The following is a 17864-nucleotide window of genomic DNA, read 5'->3' as shown; positions in this document are numbered from 1 at the left end:
TGAACAACTCAGGCAACAACAGATGTTGCCAAGTATGCAGAGAAAGAGGATCTCTTTGGCGTTGTTGGTGGGAATGCAAGCTGGTGCAGCCATCATGGAAAGCAGTATGCAGATTCCTCAAAAAATTAAAAAAAGAACTACCCTACGACCCAGCAATTGCACTATGAGGTGTTTATCCAAGGGATACAGGTATGTTGTTTCGAAGGGACACATGCACCCCAATGTTTATAGCAGTACTATCAACAGTAGCCAAAGTATGGAAAGAGCCCAAATGTCCATCGATAGATGAATGGATAAAGAAGATGTGGTATATATATATATATATATATATATATATATATATATATATATAATGGAGTATTACTCGGCAATCAAAAAAGAATGAAATCTTGCCATTTGCAACTATGTGGATGGAACTAGAGGGTATTATGCTAAGCGAAAGAGTTAGAGAAAGACAAAAATCATATGACTTCACTCATATGAGGCCTTTAAGATACAAAACAGATGAACATAAGGGAAGCTAAAATAATATAAAAACAGGGAGGGGGACAAAACATAAGAGACTCTTAAATACAGAGAACAAACAGAGGGTTACTGGAGGGGTGGTGGGAGGGGGGTATGGGCTAAATGGGTAAGGGGAATTAAGGAATCTACTCCTGAAATCATTGTTGTGCTATATGCTAACTAACTTGAATGTAAATTTAAAAAAGATAAATTAAATAAAAATGTCCTTGTTTTGCCCTAACTCTTAAAAAAAAGAAGTCCTATTTTATTTTAAGTTTATTTATTTATTTTGAGAAAGAGGCAAAGAGAGAGAGAGAGAGAGAGAGAGAGAGCACAAGAGGGGGAGGGGCAGAGAGAAGGAGAGACAGAATCCCAAGCAGGCTGTGCACCATCAATACAGAGCCTGATGCAGGACTTGAACTCATGAACTGTGAGATCATGCATGACCTGAAAAGAGATCAAGACTCGCCACTTAACCGACCGAACCACCCAGGCGCCCCTAAGAAGCCCAATTTTAAAGTTTATTGTTTGAAAGTCACAACATTGAATTTAGACTGGAACTTTGAAAGTTATCTGGGCATTCTATGTTTCTAAGGAAATACTACTGAACAGTACCTTTTTAGCTTCTCTGTATTTCTGTTAAAATGAGATGAAAGGGAATATATTTGAAAATTTAATAGTAAAGATTCAGACTATGCACTGGAATTGATTTATTAAAGTTTCATAATTACAAACCATTGACCTCTGGAGATGAATTGTTGTTACATTGTGAATATTGCTTACATTGTGAATATTGTCACATTGCAAAATGCTCTATTTGGGTAGTGGCATATAAACAATGTAGGCAAAACCAAAGGAAGCTTATTGACTTAAAATGTCAGTTTTTTTCCCCGATTAAATTTTATAATGGTCCCATATTAGGATTCACTGTGATTAAAGAGTGAATATTTGAGTAGGCTCTATGCTTTTTCTACCTGTCGAATCTGGGCAAATTTCTTAAAGCCTGAATTGAGTTTCCTCATTTTAAATGATTAGGGGCATCTGGGTGGCTCAGTATGTCAAGCCTCTGACTCTTGGTTTCTGCTCAGGTCTTGATCTCAGGGTCTGTGAGTGCGAGCACCACATCAGGCTCTGCGCTGTCAGCACAGAGCTTGCTTGGGATTCTGTCTCTCTCCCTCTCTCTCTGCCCCTCCCCAGCTTGGGTGCAGGTTCTCTCTCTCTCTCTCTCTCTTTCTCTCTCTCTCTCTCTCTCTCAAAATAAGTAAACTTAAAATAAATTTATTAAAAATAATAAAAAATCATAAAAGGTAGCATGATTAGTTGCTGAGATACAAGCACATATGAACTTACACTTTTCTGGAATATGGAAGGGACTCTATAAATAGAAACTCTTACGTTATCTCTCCTACCCCAACAAAAAGAAAAAGATAAATAAGCAAACTCAGGATCTTTAAAATTATTTTAGTTATTTCAGTTTTTTAAACCAGTAAAATCTTTACTCCCACTTTAATTAACCTTACTGTTTTGAGGGGTTTTATTTATTTATTTTTTAACATTTATTTATTATTGAGAGACAGAGAGAGACAGAGCATGAGCAGGGGAAGGGCCGAGAGACTGGGAGACACAGAATGTGAAGCAGGCTCCAGGCTCTGAGCTGTCAGTACAGAGCCTGACCCGGGGCTCGAACTCACAAACGGGGGGAATCATGACCTGAGTGGAAGTCGGACGCTTAACCGATGGACCCAGCCACCCAGGCGCCCCTGTTTTGAGTTTTAATCAAACATATCCCTGAACTCTTCTAATCCATTAGCATATGGGCCACACACATCCATATATATAACATCAAACAGGTTACTGAGTTATTCTCGGATCTTAAAATTATCAGCAATACCACAGGACATAAGAAATGTATTTTCTAAGTATTCCTAGGCAATTATTAGTATAGGAGAACAAATTACTGTTAAATGATTCTTTCTGATATAAATAAAGATTTACATCCTTTTGAAATATTAATAAACATTACTGATAGAGTAATTAGTCATTCCGTTTAGTACAGCAAGTTTCATATTCAAAACACCTTGGAAACACTCATATTCTATTTCTCATAGTTGATTTGGAATAATTCTTCTCTTGAATAAATAATGAAGCTATTATTTACATTATTATGACTTCATTTTTTTTTTTACTAATTTCATATTACTTGGTAATGAAGTTTAAAAATGCCCATGAAGACTTCTTTCTTTTTCAATCTTCATAGCTGCTGTTGCTTTTTTAAAATATATATGAAATGTTAACTGGATTGTGTAACAAGGACTGATGTTACAAGCACCAATTCTATGAGTAATTATGTCTAACGCTTGTTGAGATATGAAAAAATTGTTTAGATACCATCTAAGTTCTTCATTACCTAGTGGACACAGTCTAAATTCCTCAGTATGGAAGTCAGATCTATCAACTACTTGATATAACATATTTTCCACTAATGAAACTTTTTCCTTGGGGCATGTTCATGTACTATTTTTTAATTCCCACAGACTCCACTCTAGAACTGTCTTCATTTGACCTTTGCTGAAATCTGACTCCTTTTCCCAAATTCATCTTTCCTCATATCAAATTCCAATCCTGTAAGACAGGGCTTGAGTCTAATATCTAGCCTTGATTTTTCCATCATATAACTGAAAAAAATTTTTGACTAGAATTAATCTTTCTCTTATATGCAGTATTTTATAACTTTATCTTTTTTTTCTTATTATAGAAAAAGTCTATGCTATTTCATGAAAAAAACAAAGCAGAAACACATACATACATACATACAGCATAAAACAATCCCATAATAGCCCCAGCTAGGAAAAAAAAAATGCCTCACATACTTTCTCTCACAAACTCTGTTTTGTACATATCATGCAAACTTTTATATATTTTTGCACAAAAGTTTACAACACTGTGGATACCAATTTGTGAACTATTTTTTAACAAAGTATGAACAATTTCTATGTCGACAGATCTGTTTTTTAACTGGAATAGCATTTAATTATTTTATGTTTTCATCTAAATTGTGTACATAGTAATAAACACGCCTAAGTCCACCAACCAACATAAAAACAGGATTGGAGCATAATCAGAATACTGACATTAGCTGTGTATTTTTTTTAAATGTTTATTTATTTATTTTTGAGAGGGAGAGAGAAAGAGAGCACAAGCAGGGAAGGGGCAGAGAGAGGGGTGGGGGGAGAGAGAGAGAATTCCAAGCAGGCTCTGTGCTCTCAGCATGGGGCTTGAACTCATGGACCATGAGATCATGATCTGAGCTGAAGTCAGATGCTTAACTGACTGAGGCACCCAGATGCCCCAGCTGTCTATTTTAAAGCAAAAATTTTGCTGATTTAGTATAAAATGATAGCTCCCTTAAGTCTCAATTTGCATTTTCTTGATTGCTAATGAGATAGAGATATCTTGTCCTAATGTAACACAAAATTTGTTTTACCCATTATGAAGCATGACTATATCTTTTCTCTTTACTTAAGTTTTGTCTATTACTTTTTTATTTATAGGGATCCTTTATACATCTGAATATCATTCCTTTTATTTGTAAATAACTATTCTTAATTCCTGTGTGTGCTTTTTTCTTTTTTGACTTTGTTTTTGATGTCTTTTAATAAAAAGGACTAAATTTCCATGTAGTCAAATCAACCTATCAATTTACTTTATGATTAGTCCTTATTGCTCTTTTTATTTAAAAAAAAAGTTTCCCGCCCTGAAGTCGTAAAACTGTTCTTCTGTATTTCTTCCAAATATTTTACAGATTATTTTTACTGTATTACTGAATCTACATAGAATTATTCTAGTGTGGTTTAGATATGCAAATTAAATGTTAATCTGTACCATTGATTTTCTCAATAATTACTAAAGAGTGCACATTTTTCCAGTAACTTGCAATTCACTATATTACTAGTTTCCTCATTTTTATTTCAGTAAGTTTTGCAAAGTTATATTTTTCTAGAAATTTGCCAATTTTATATGTGGTTTATAATAGATTGGCTTTAAAGTATTTGTGGTTTTATTGCTAGGTCTTTTAAAATTTTGCTGTAAATATAGTTATACCAACTTTTTCATTCCAAATAGTTTATTTGTGCCTATCAATATTTCTTCAAAGTTGTCTATTAATATTAATATTTCTTAAAGAATTATTTTTTTCTGCTTAAGTTTTCTAGTCTCGTTTTGCTTTCTAGTTCTACAATTTTTCCTCCTCTCTTTATTGTCAGCATTTTCCTCCTGTATTTGGGTAATTTTCAGACTTCTTAAGAGTTTTATCCTTTTCTCTTTTTTTGATGTATTTTAGAATTATACATTTTCCTACAAAGGGTTTACTTTGGCTACATCCAAAAATTTAAAATATAGCATTTTGAAGGCTACATTATGATTTCCTCTTAGATGTATGAATTATTTATAATATATTTTTTTAATTTAAAAATAGATTGTGGATTTTGTTAGATTATATGGCAAATGAGAACTAAGATTGCTGACAGAAATGAAGTTTCCAATTAGCTGATCTTAAAATAGGGAGACTAACCTGGATTATTTGTGTGTGCCCAAAGTAAAACAGGACACCTTAAAAGTGGGCAAAGAAGCAGGGCACCTGGGCGGCTCAGTCAGCTAAGCATCAGACTCCTGATTTCAACTTAGGTTGCGATCTCACCACTGGCAATATTGAGCCCCATGTCACGCTCTGCACTGACAGTGTGGAAGCTATTTGAGATTCTCTCTCTTCCTCTCTCTCTGTCCCTACCCTGTGCTTGCTTGCTCTCTCTCTGTCTCTCAAAATATATAAATAAATGTTTTTTTTTAAAGTGGGCAAGAAGAGCAAAAATGGGGAGTTGTGGCTACGAAAGACACGGGTGATAAAGATCTGTGGAGTTTGAAGACAAAGGATGAGAGATACAGCTAAAGGACCTGAGTAGGCTATCGCAACTGGAAAAAGAGAATTGTGTTCTTCTCTAGAGCCTCCAGAAGATAACATAGTCCTGCTGAAACCTTGATTTTAATTCATTGAGACCATGTCAAACATCTGACCAACAGAACTTTAAGATAATAAATTGCCTTGCTTTACTCCAATCAGTGTGTTGTGATTTGTTATAGCAGTACTAGGAAATTAATGCAATGGTATTGGACCAAATTTCATAACATTATGACTTTGGACAATGATTTAATCATCATCTGAGTTTTAATTTTCTTTTCTGCAAAAATAGGGATTCTGATACATCTTTTTTCTTCCTCATAGTTTAACACGTTGACGTGCAGATTTATCATAAAATTGCCATATAACTTTATTCTAATATCTCCTCTCCTGGGAATGTTATTAAGTGTCATTACATCTTTTTTTGCTCCCTTGGAACCATAGAGCAATCCCTTAGAATCCCTTATCATACCTGCCTCAGTCTTTAGAAGTTATTTGTGAAAGGAGTGACTTACGGCTGAGCCACCCAGGTGCCCTAAGAACAAGAATCTTAAGCAGGCTCCACGCTCAGCTCCAAACCGGCTTCGGGGCTCAATCCCATGACCTTGGGATCATGACCTGAGTCGCAATCAAGAGTCAGTTGCTCAACTGACTGAGCCTCCCAGGCACCGCAAACTCAATAATTTTGGTAATCGGGATAGTGCTTACTTATAGAATTTATCACAGAAAACTTCTGCTCACATTTAGACTGAAAGGAGATTTGAGCAAACTCCAAGATTTGTTTTTGTTAAGAATCCAGTCAGCTCTGTTAGTTTTTTAGGGAATGATTTGTTGACTCTTATTTAGAGATAACTCTATTATACAGAATCCCACAAGAGGGTTTGTGTTCCCTCTTAGCAATCATCTAACTTTGGTAAACCATCTGAGACTGAAGAACTAGAGAGAAATAAAAGTCTGGAAGTTTGGGCTTTCAAGTTAAAGCTGTCATTCAGGAAATACCATAAGAATGGAAATAAGAGGTAACCAAGGACAAGGATGTGTGTTTTCTGCTGTAGAGAAGCAGAAGGACTTTAGTGGAATTGCAAGCACAGAACTAGAAGGGCATTAACTGAACTCTGAAAATGATATATTAGCTAATGACAAATTTTATTTGGATTGTAGCGTATTATTTTACCTTGAGGATAGACATGGAGGTGGAACAAGGAGAAGCTTTGTTCTTTCACCTTTTTTTTTCTTTTTATAACTTCTGAATCATCTCTCTAAAAATTGTTTCAATTATCACCACATGCAGTTTTTCTGGTCACTGTCTTTGCCTCATTTTATATATGTGAGCTAAAGTTTAAAAAGGGATGGTTCTGGGAAAATTATGGGTGGATGACATTCATACCACCTTGCCTTATGACTTTCATTTATCAACAACCTATAAAAACTATCAGAAATTTTTATTAGATCAAACTTAATGAGTATACAGAAAAATAATGTATTTGGCAAATTTAATTTAATAAATATATATGGGTATTTATATTATTCAAATAGAGTGTAATTTTATGTCCACTAATTTTTTTTTGAGCAATTACTTGAACCCAAGGCAAGCTTTAATGAAGTTAAAGTACAATGTAGCAACTAGACACTACAGAAAGAGTACTCTGTAAAGGACCCCTCCTTTTCATCTATCGCCCATAATACAGAAACTAGATGCTTGGGGAAAGTCATTACATAACTTGAGGTTGAAGAGAGGACATACAGTAAATGGTTATGAATCCTGTCAACCATTATCTCTAGTAGGGAGGTATTAAGATGGAGTTGGAGATACAAAGAAATTGGAATATGACAGCTTGGGTTAATCACTAGTTCTGTCATCCCAAAGCTGTTTGATGTGGGTGACTCAGTGAACCTCTCAAAGTCTGTTTCCTTGCCTAGAAGATGGAGCTAATAATAGCTGCCTCACAGAGTTCAGGTGAGTTACAAGATGAAGAGTTCTGTGATGTTTCTATTCTTTGTCCATCTTGATGCTATTTGTGAAGAGTTGTGGAGATGAAAGAGGCATTGTCTTTGCCTTTACAAAGTTCATGATCTCATTTTTCTGTTAAGACCCTGGGAACTAAATTAGGTCAACAAAGCAATTCCAGTCTCTTCATTCATCATCGTCCTCATCACAGGAAAGATAGGGGCCATGGTTTGGTCTTGAGAGGCCACTGCATGTGTAGGCTTTGGCAGAATTAATTCCTAACAGTATTAGTCTTGGTGCCCATTATTTCTGCTTCAGTTCTTCAATACCCTTCTCTTGGTCTCTAGTTGCCCATGATACAGGCCCTGTGCATTTCAATTGTGTCTTGTCTTTAAGGTACCACTGCCCCTCGTTATCTGCTGTCAGTTTTCTTCATACCATTGTTTCCTCTTTTTTCCAGTCCCCACCCCCCCTTTTTTCAGGTAGGAAAGTAAATATAAACACTGTTACTGAATATTGGTTAGAAATCTATCACATTTTATCTTAAGACCATTAAGTGTTATATTAAAGTGCTTACTGCTGTGTCTGGGTGGCTCAGTCACTTGAGCGTCTGGCTTCGGCTGAGGTCATGATCTCGTGGTCTGTGAGTTCGAGCCCTGCATCAGGCTCTGTGCTGACAGCTCAGAGTCTGGATCCTGCTTCAGATTCTGTGTCTCCCTCTCTCTCTGCCCCTCCCCCGCTCATGCTCTGTCTCTCTCTCTCTCTCTGTCAAAAATAAATACACATTAAAAAAAATAAACTGCTTACTAGTTGAAAGAAATATATTGTGATATAAATATTATATATAGTTTTATATATATGTATATGTGTGTGTATATATATATATATATATACACACACATATACATAATTTATCATCACCATGATGATACTATTTGTGAGCCCAGAATCAAAGTTGTTTTTCCATGTCATTCACCTTCACACTCCCTGATTATTTTTCTGGAAACTTCCACTGCTAAGGAAAGAACTTCACATATCACCTATTCCAGTTTCCTCATGTGCTATGTTAAAAAAATATGTACACACTACATAAAAATCAAGTTAAATTAGAGAAAAGCCACATGTGTAATATATATGCTATGGTTTCTCCAACAGAATATAGAAATGACTAAGATTTGCCATTTATTCTGGAATTCTTTCTTGACAAGTATACTGTCAGGGATTCTCATTTTATTTATTAAAAAAAAACAGTTTCTCTAATAGAAATTTTCATGTTTAAGACGGGTTCTCAGTACTATCTGAAAGGTTTGGGCTTTGGGATTTTTCCTCAGAAAAGACAAGAAAACCTTGGATATACTATTGAGGATGTTTAAAATTATTTTGCCTTCTATAGAATGATGGAACATATTCAAGTGCTAGGAAAATGAGTAAGACATTTCTAAATTACTGGAAGGGGTAGTTGTTTAGTTTCCTGTAGTTACCAGAAAGATGATAGCTTAAAATAACAGAAATTTATTCTCTCACATGTTTGGAGACTAGAAGTCTGAATCTGGCAGTACTATACTCTGGGAGTTTTAGGGGAAAATGTGCTTGCTGCCTCCTTCAATTTCTGGTGCCTTTGTGAACATTCTCAACTTCTGGTGCCTTTGTGAACATTCCGAGGCTCGTGACTGTATCCTTCTTGCCTCTATTCTCATCTGCCATTACCTTGTGTTCTGTGTGTCTTTATGAAATCTCCCTCTGTCTTATATGGGCACTCAGGAGGGTATTTAGGGCCCATCCGTATAATCCAGGGTGGTACAGACTGAATTGTGCCCCCCTAAAACTCCCATGTTGGAGCTTTAACTATATTTGGAGAAGGCGCCCTTAAGGAAGTTATTAAGTAATTAAGGTCATAAGGTTACAGCCTTAATCTGGTAGAATTATAAGAAGAGATACCAGAGAGCTTGCTCTCTCTCTCTCTCTCTCTCTCTCTCTGCCATGTGAGAACAACTTAGAAGACATCAGTGTCCAAGTAAAGAAGAAAACCTTCACCAACAGCAAACCCTGCTAGGTATTGATCTGGGAATTTTCAGACTCAGGAACTGTGAGAAAATAAATGTTCTGTTATTTAAGCCACCCAGTCTGTGGTATTTTGTTATGGCAGTCTGATTGAACAAGACTCTGAATAATTTCCTCTTCTCAAAGACCTTAATTTCATCACATCCTTTGCCATATAAAATAACATTTACTCTTTTATCATAGGACATATCATATATATTTTTGTGGGCCCACTATTGTACACCATATAACCTACTAAGTACACAATCTGTAATTTTTTTTTCTTAAGGAAAGTTTATTTTCAACCTGTAATTCAAAAATTCACAACATTAAAGATTATGATTAGAAAATAAATATAATTTCAGTGATATGCCACTATCCAGATTTCTCCTTTTACCCATTCCCCTTTTCATTTTTTTATTGAGATATAATTGATGTATAACATTATGTTAGTTTCAGGTATACAACATAATGGTTTGATATTTGTATATATTGCAAAAGGATCATCACAATAATTTCTAGTTGAAGTCCATCACCGTACATCATTATAAAATTATTTTTTCTTAGGATGAGAACTTTGAAGATCTACTCTCTTAGCAACTTACAAATTATGCATTATAGTATTATTAACAATAGCCACCATTATGTACATTAAATCCTCATAACTTACTTATTTTATAACTGAAAATGTATACCTTTTAACCCCCTTCACCCATTTCTCCCACCACCCAGTCGCTACCTCAGGCAATCACGAATAGGTTCTCTATATTTTTGAGCTTGTTTCTTGGTTTTTGCTTTTTTTTGTTTTTAATGAGATCATAGTATTTGTCATTTTCTGTGTGACGTATTTTACTTAATATTCCCAAGGTCCAACCATGTTGTTACAAGTAACAAAATTTCATTTTATTTATGGCTGAATAATATTGTGTGTGTCTGTGTGTGTGTATATTTCTTTATCCATTCGTCCATAGATGGACACATAGATTGTTTCTATGCCTTGGCTATTGTAAATAATGCTGCAATGAACATGGGGGTGCATATATCTTTTCAAGTTAGTGTTTTTGTTTTCTTCAGAAAATACCCAAAAGTAGAATTGCTGGATCATATAATAGTTCTATTTTTAAGTTTTTTGAGAAAAATCCGTACTGTTTTTCCTAATGACTACACCAACTTACATTCCTACCAACAGTGCAAGGGAATCCCCTTTTCTCCACATCCTCACCAACAGTTGCTATTTCTTACCATTTTCATAATAGCCATTCTAAGAGGTATGAGGTGATAGCTCATTGTGCTTTTAATTTGCATTTCCCTGATGATTAGTGATGTTGAACATCTTTTCAAGTACTGTTGGCCATCTGTATGTCTTCTTTGGGAAAAAAATGTCTATTCAGATATTTTCATTTTTTAATTGTATGGTTTTTTGTTTTGTTATTTATTTTTATTTGTTTATTTATTTACTATTGACTTGTATGAGCTCTTTATGTATTTTGGTTATTTATCCCTTATCAGATGTATGATTTCAAAAATATATATTTTTCCCATTCAGTGTATTGCCTTTTCATTTTGGTAATGGTTCCCTTTGCTGTGAAGAAGCTTTTTAGTTTGATGTAATCTCACTTATTTAATTTTGCTAGTGTTGCCTTTGCTTTTCATGTCCGATCATCTCCAAGACCTATGTCAAGGAGCTTACCACCTACATTTTCTTCTAGGAATTTTATAGTCTCATGTCTTAACATTCAAGATTTTAATCCATTTTGAGTTAATTTTTGTGCATGGTATAAGATAACAGTCCAGTTTCATTCTTTTGCATGTGGCTGTCTAATTTTCCCACCACCATTTATTGAAGAGATTGTCTTTTCTTCATTGTATATTCTTGGTATTTGTATCATAAATTAATTGAACATATATGTGAGGTATTTTTCTGAGCTCTCTGTTCTATTCCATTGATCCATATGTCTCTGTTTTTATACCAATACCACACGTTTTGGATTACTGTAGTTCTTTATACAGTTTGAAATTGGGAAGCCTGATGCCTTCACCTTTGTTCTTTCTCAAGATTGCTTTGGCTATATGGGGTCTTTTGTGATTCCACATGAATTTTAGGATTATTTGACCTATTTCTGTGAAAAATTTCATTAGAATTTTGTTAAGGATTGCACTGGATCTTTAGATTTCTTTGGGTAGTAGCATGGGCATTTTAACAATATTAATTCTTCCAGTTCATGAGCATGGAATATTTCTCCATGTATTTGTGCTTTCTGCAATTATTTAATTAATGTCTTACAGTTTTCAGTGCACAGGTCTTTCATCTCCTTGTTTAAGTTTATTCCTAGGAGTTTTATACTTTTTAATGCTATTGTAACAGATTATTTTCTTAATTTCTCTTTCTGATAATTTATTATTAGTATATAGAAACACAATAGATTTTTGTGTATTGCTTTTATATACTACACCTTTAATGGATTCATTTATTAGTTCTAACAGGTTGTTGGAGTAGTCTTTAGGGTTTTCTATATATAATATGTGTGAAAAGCAGCAAGTTTACTTCTTTTTTTCCATTTGGACATCTTTATTTATTCTTTCTTGCCTACTTGCTCTGGCTAGAATTTCCAATACTATGGTGAATAAAAATGACAAGCATGGATAGTCTTGTCTTGTTCCTAATCTTAGAGGAAAAGCTTTTAGGTTTTCACCATTGACTGTATTAGCTGTGGGCCTGTCATATATGACCTTCATTGTGTTTAAGTATGTTTCCTCTATACCCATTTTGTTGAGAGTAAATGGATGTTGAATTGTAACAAATGCTTTTTCTGAATCTATTGAGAAGATTCTATGATTTTATCTTTCATGTTGTTAATGTGGTGAACCACACTGACGATTTGCAGATATTGAAGCATCCTTCATCAATAGAATAAATCCCACTTGATGATGGTATAGGATCTTTTTAATGTAGTTTTGAATTTGATTTGTAATATTTTGTTGAGAATTTTTGCATCTACGTTTATCAGGGATATTGTCCTGCAACTTTCTTTTTCTTGCAGCGTATTTGTCTGACTTTGGTATTAGGGTGATGTTGGCCTCATGAAATGAGTTTGCAAGCATTCACTTTTCTGTTTTTAGCAAGAGTTTGAGTAGGATCTGTATTAATTATTCATTAAGTTTTTGCTAGAAATCACCACTGAAGTCATCTGGTCCTAGACTGTGGTAAATCCAGGCAATGGAATATGAATCCACACCAAAAATAAATGAGCTATATTAAGCCATGAAAAGACATGGAGGAAACATAAATGCATATTACTAAATGAAAGAAGCCAATCTGAAATAGATACATAGTGTATGATTTCAACTATAGAACATTCTGGAAAAGACAAAACTATGGAAAATATTAAAAGGACAGTGGTTTCCAGGGTTGAGGAAGGTAGGGATGAATAGGCAGAACACAGAGAATTTTTAGATCCATGAAAAATACTCTGATAATGTAATGAGGGATATATGTTATTCTACATTAGTCCAAACTAAAGAGTGAACCATAATGAAAACTATGGACACTAGATGATTATGATGTGCTGCAGGTTTATCTTTCATAACATTTGTATCACTCTGGCATGTGATGTTGATAATGGGGAGGGCTCCGCATGTGTGTGACAGGGACTATGTGAAAATATCTCTGTACCTCTCAATTTTGTTGTGAACCTAAAATTGCTCTAAAAATACAAAGTAAAAAAAAATGACAACAACCAAAAGGAAAAACATACTTCACTTTAGGTGTTCTTGACTTAATTTAGCAAGGCAATGGAGTACGGAGACCCTTCAATATTATATAAGTTTTCCAAGTCCTCAATTTATTTGTGTGCTAGTCCAGAATCTGAGTCCTCATTTTTTAACTCCAAAAACACATTATCTTCCCTGAAAGTCAGTTCCCATTCTGTATTAATTCATGAGACTCAACAAGACTTCTTTCCACCAGGAGCATCTCACTGACATCAAAAGCCTATTTTAAGGAATGCATGTTTTTATGTTTAAATGTAAGCAGTTCATCAATTAAATACTACATTTTTGTATTTAAAGCATTTTAACTTTTTATACTTTGTTACTCACACTGTTGAAGCAATGTATCATTTCCTCCAGTTGTTAAAAGTAATTAATATACACAATATACAAGTCTTTCCCTGTAGCAAAATTGAGATAACTTTAGTATTGATAAAGAAGTGGCCAAACCAGACACCCCAATTTTTTTATGTATTTTTAATTTTTAAAATATTTTTTTTTTATTTTTGAGAGAGAGAAAGAGAGTGCATGCAAGCAGGGGAGGGGTAGAGAGAGAGGGAGGGAGAGGGCCCAAAGCTGGCTCTGCACTGACAGCAGAGATCTCGATGCAGGGCTTGAACTCATGAGCTCTAAGATCATGACCTGAGCTGAAGTTGGATGCTTAACCAACTGAGCCACCCAGGCGCCCCATGATAGCCTGATTTATTAATATGTGGAAACAAGGGTATCCCTGGCAAACGTATGGAAGAGAAAAGTTTCACTGTCATTCCTTTCCCTCAACTTTTTGTGACTTTAATAATTAATGAAGACCTTTCTATCATCTATCCAAACTAGCAAAAGCCCACAAACACAGATAGATGATTGATAGATAGATAAAACCTTTTATTTTGGATATATTCCTTGTCTCAGCCTTACCACCAAAATCTGGGAGCATTTTCACAAATGTACAGTACTTCCATGAGAAAATATTAAACATTATAATTTATTAATACACTACATATTTATATTTTTAAGAGGATATTGAACATCTACCCTAAAATGTAATCTCCATCATTGGTGGGCCTGGTATTATTCTTCTGAGCTTCTCTAGCTGGGTTAGCTTTCCATCCTGTTAGTTTCCATGCAAAACCTCTACCTAAACCCTTATGTTATGCTGTCAGTTTTATTTTATTGATTTGACTCCTGTTTCATCCAGGCCTCTGTGATTACATGCAGCCAGCACTGACCCTTACCAAATTAAATAAAGGGGCTTTATTGGTAGAACCTCAGGAGCTCCTAATACCAAGGAAATGACAGAGGTAACATATCTGGGGATGGGCAGAAACAAAGGCTGCTTCAGAAGACTGGGAGTATGAACCATAAAATGGGTCTTATTGTAGAAACAACTTGGGCAAAGCACCCTATTGGAAAGAATGTACATAACCATTTATAGCCTCCTCGTAATGTAATCAATATTAAATTCTAAGAATGGAGATTTCATGACCTCACTTGGGTCATGTGCCAACATCTTGATAGATCAGGGAACTTGATATATAAAATAATTCCTTGGAAACACCATCCCATGAAAGGTAACCCCCCAGAATGAAATCAGGAGCTATTAGGAAGGTAGAAGACATGATGAACAGTTAATGAGGAGCTAATGGTAGCTCTTTGAGATCAAGAACTACGGTTTTAATGTTTGATCTCAGTTCCAAATACACCACTGTCACAGAATGGATGCACAATAAATGTTGACTCATGCTGCAAGAAGTAATTAAGATTGTCACATTTTGGAAAGATTTCTCTAAGCATCAATATCTCTATTCCTCTTGATTTAGTACCGATCTTTAATTCTTATTTTATTTTTTGTCCTAAGAAATGTATCTTAAATTAGTAATGAAAAGAACAACAGAACTTAATGAGTGCAAAATGTGTACTAGCTTCAAAGGATGCAATAATGAATAAACCATGATATCTTCACTTCATGGGTTCCCAACCTACGAAGAGAGACAGATGTTTAAACCAATGACTAATATGATATGAGCTGTCTTGCAGACTGGTACCAAGAAGATTGATATTATCACAATATTATAACCTAAAATCCAGAACCACCAATATCCTTAACTGTAATATACATTTTTACAAGTTCATTATATGAAACATTATTTAGACATGTAAAGGAGAGTTATATCCTTATATTTATGTTTAGGAGATAAAGCATATATATCATCTGTGTAAAAACAGAATTAAATATGTCATGGGCACTATAATCATGACTATATAAAATACTCGTGTGGATATGGACAAAGACTGGAAGGCAACATTGAGAAGTAAAAGTAGTTATTGCTAGGATGATGGATGAATTTTATACTTCAATTTCCTTTAATGCTGTTATGCAGTAAATAAATTTTCAAAGGTATGTTGGGACTGTTCATTCAATGATTTGATTGTTCAACAGAAACAAAATATGCTAAAATTTCTCCTTGCCTGTTAGTGGGATTTACTCTATCTTTTTGCAGTTGTGGTTTTTGCTGCGAAAGCCAGAGGAGACTCTCCTTCACTATTCGTATTTATTTATTCCCCCTGCACTTTTTAACCTATTTCTTCAAACTGTCTGTAATCTGTAGGTTACAAAAAGTCCAGTAGGTTTTAGCTAGATTAAATGGCTCTTTTGATTCATGTTAACATTTTTAACATTGTTACTGAATAGCACCTATCTATTTAAGGGTCACACGTGCTTTAAACGCTCCTTGCTACAAACCTACTTTTTCACCACGTTTCTCTATTTCTGTAGAATTTTTCAATTCTGTAGGTTCTAATCATTGCTCTCGACAAAGAGCAATCTCTTTTCGATAGCCAGTGCACTTCAGTTTGGCATCTGTTACCATCTACTTGATCGATATCTATCGTTTCTTTCTTGGTTTCCACACCCTATGTTCTCTTCCATTTTTGCCTTTATGCTGCTGCTGCACCATGCTCACAGAGCTCTGGCCATTTTATATGCTTGCTTTAAAATATCAAATGAACTTTCATTTGGCTACTAAACTGAAATACATACTTTGCTGCTCAATTTTGGAATTTCCTTGCTACTTGTGGCATTTTTCTTGTGCTCACTCTACTGCTACCCTATAAAGCAACAGAGCAACAGCTGAGTCTTCTTCCTACATATCTTTGCTTGTACCGTTCCCTTCACCTGGAATGTTCTCCTTCATTCTTCCCTTAATCACTCAGGGCTTGTGCCCTCTTTTATTAATCTTTGTGTAAATTCTGTGAAGACAGAAACAATACCTTTTCATCTTTCTATCCACCAAAAACATCTAACACAGAGTACTGGCTTATTCAAAGACATTTTGTTTACCTGTTTAAATTTCTTATCTTAAGTAAGGTATAGAGGGGAGATAAGGAAGATAGGGGTCTTAAATAAGGAAGAAGAGGAGAGAAAGGTGGACTAAGAGAGGGGAAATACTTGTTGTCTTCTGGATCTCTTACAATGAAATTCAATTCCTTTAAGTATAAAGAAATAAGAATTTCATTTACTTACTTTATTTATCTGTTGTTTGTTTGTTTGCTTGTTTTTACCGTTACATGTAAAGCCCAGCATTTGGGTAACTTAATATAGGGACTATTTTAGTCAATGAAGGTGCTTTATTTTCTGTTGTTTCTCTAATGTACTACTAGTTTTGATTTTTTGTGTTTGATATTCTACTAGTTTTATTAAATATTTTTTGTAGTTTAAAATACAAAATACAAATTCTACTAGTTTTATTAAATATTTTTGTATTATTAAAGTATTACTTTTGTAAGAAAGTTCCCCTGCTAAGGAATGAAACTGCCTATGGAAAACCATGGCAGTGTTGTGCATAGAGTAGCAAAGAGAAAATCTGAGTGGGTTCTTGGGCACTTTGATCAGACCATATCTTTGTCTTTATCTTCCTGGGTCCCCAAAGCTTAGAACCCTCTTTTCTTTTTCCTCTGTGATCCACTGAGATCACAGTTTCAGATCCAAGCCAGTTAGCATTCACTGAGTTTAGTTTTTGTCTATCCTACAATAATACCCTTGTAGATTTATGAGCCTAACAGCATATTCAAATCAGCTTTGCCCAAGAAATGCACTTTCAGTGGAAAAATCTCAGACCAACCTATAAGGATATTTACATATATTAATTATGAATACCCTTCCCTGGGTATTTAAAAGCCTGAAAAACTGGCTTTAAAAAAAATTTTAGTGTTCCTAAAGAGATGAATTTTAAAATCGTATTTAAGGTTTCCAGAGATATGAAGCAGTGCTTAATTAATTAGTAAAGCATTGATGTAAATGCAATGCTCTATACAGTGAGCTGTTATGGAGCATTTTCTTTCTTATTGAGAATATGATGTGTGTACTTATACTTCTCAGATATACTTGGAGTTAAAATATAAGAAAAGAGAGGATTCCTGCTTTTTGTGGAACTATTAACCTTAAAATAAAAACTTAATATTCAAGAAATAAATATTTCCAGTGGGAAAATCATACCATTGGACCTCACTAATACAAAATTGAACTTATTTTATTTGCTTACAATGTTTAAGGTCTGAGATATATACAGATTTCCATTTTATTCTTTTTCCTTGAGTGTGGTGTTGCCATTTTATCATATTTTATAATAGTCACATGGATCTATTTGTTGAACC

General features: G+C 34.5%; 1 protein-coding gene across 4 annotated transcripts in view; it reads left to right on the top strand.

Moving 5' to 3' along the window:
• LUZP2 (leucine zipper protein 2) overlaps positions 1-17864 on the top strand; it is a 488810-nt gene that overhangs the window by 440576 nt on the left and 30370 nt on the right. Inside the window, exon 10 of one of the 4 annotated variants that reach the window (XM_078433326.1) lies at positions 5353-5616. The exons of the other annotated variants lie outside the window; for them this stretch is intronic. Coding sequence (XP_078289452.1) covers positions 5353-5403 — 51 coding nt within the window. The 3' untranslated portion in view covers positions 5404-5616. Of the gene's footprint in view, positions 1-5352; positions 5617-17864 lie in introns of those variants that run through there. 4 annotated transcript variants of the gene reach the window in all.

Source organism: Panthera onca, chromosome D1, assembly GCF_046562875.1.
Source record: "Panthera onca isolate mPanOnc1 chromosome D1, mPanOnc1 haplotype 2, whole genome shotgun sequence".
In the NCBI taxonomy this organism is placed as follows: Eukaryota; Metazoa; Chordata; class Mammalia; order Carnivora; family Felidae; genus Panthera; species Panthera onca.
The sequence above is the reverse complement of the archived record's forward strand: the minus strand, read 5'-3'. Positions and strand labels throughout refer to the sequence as shown.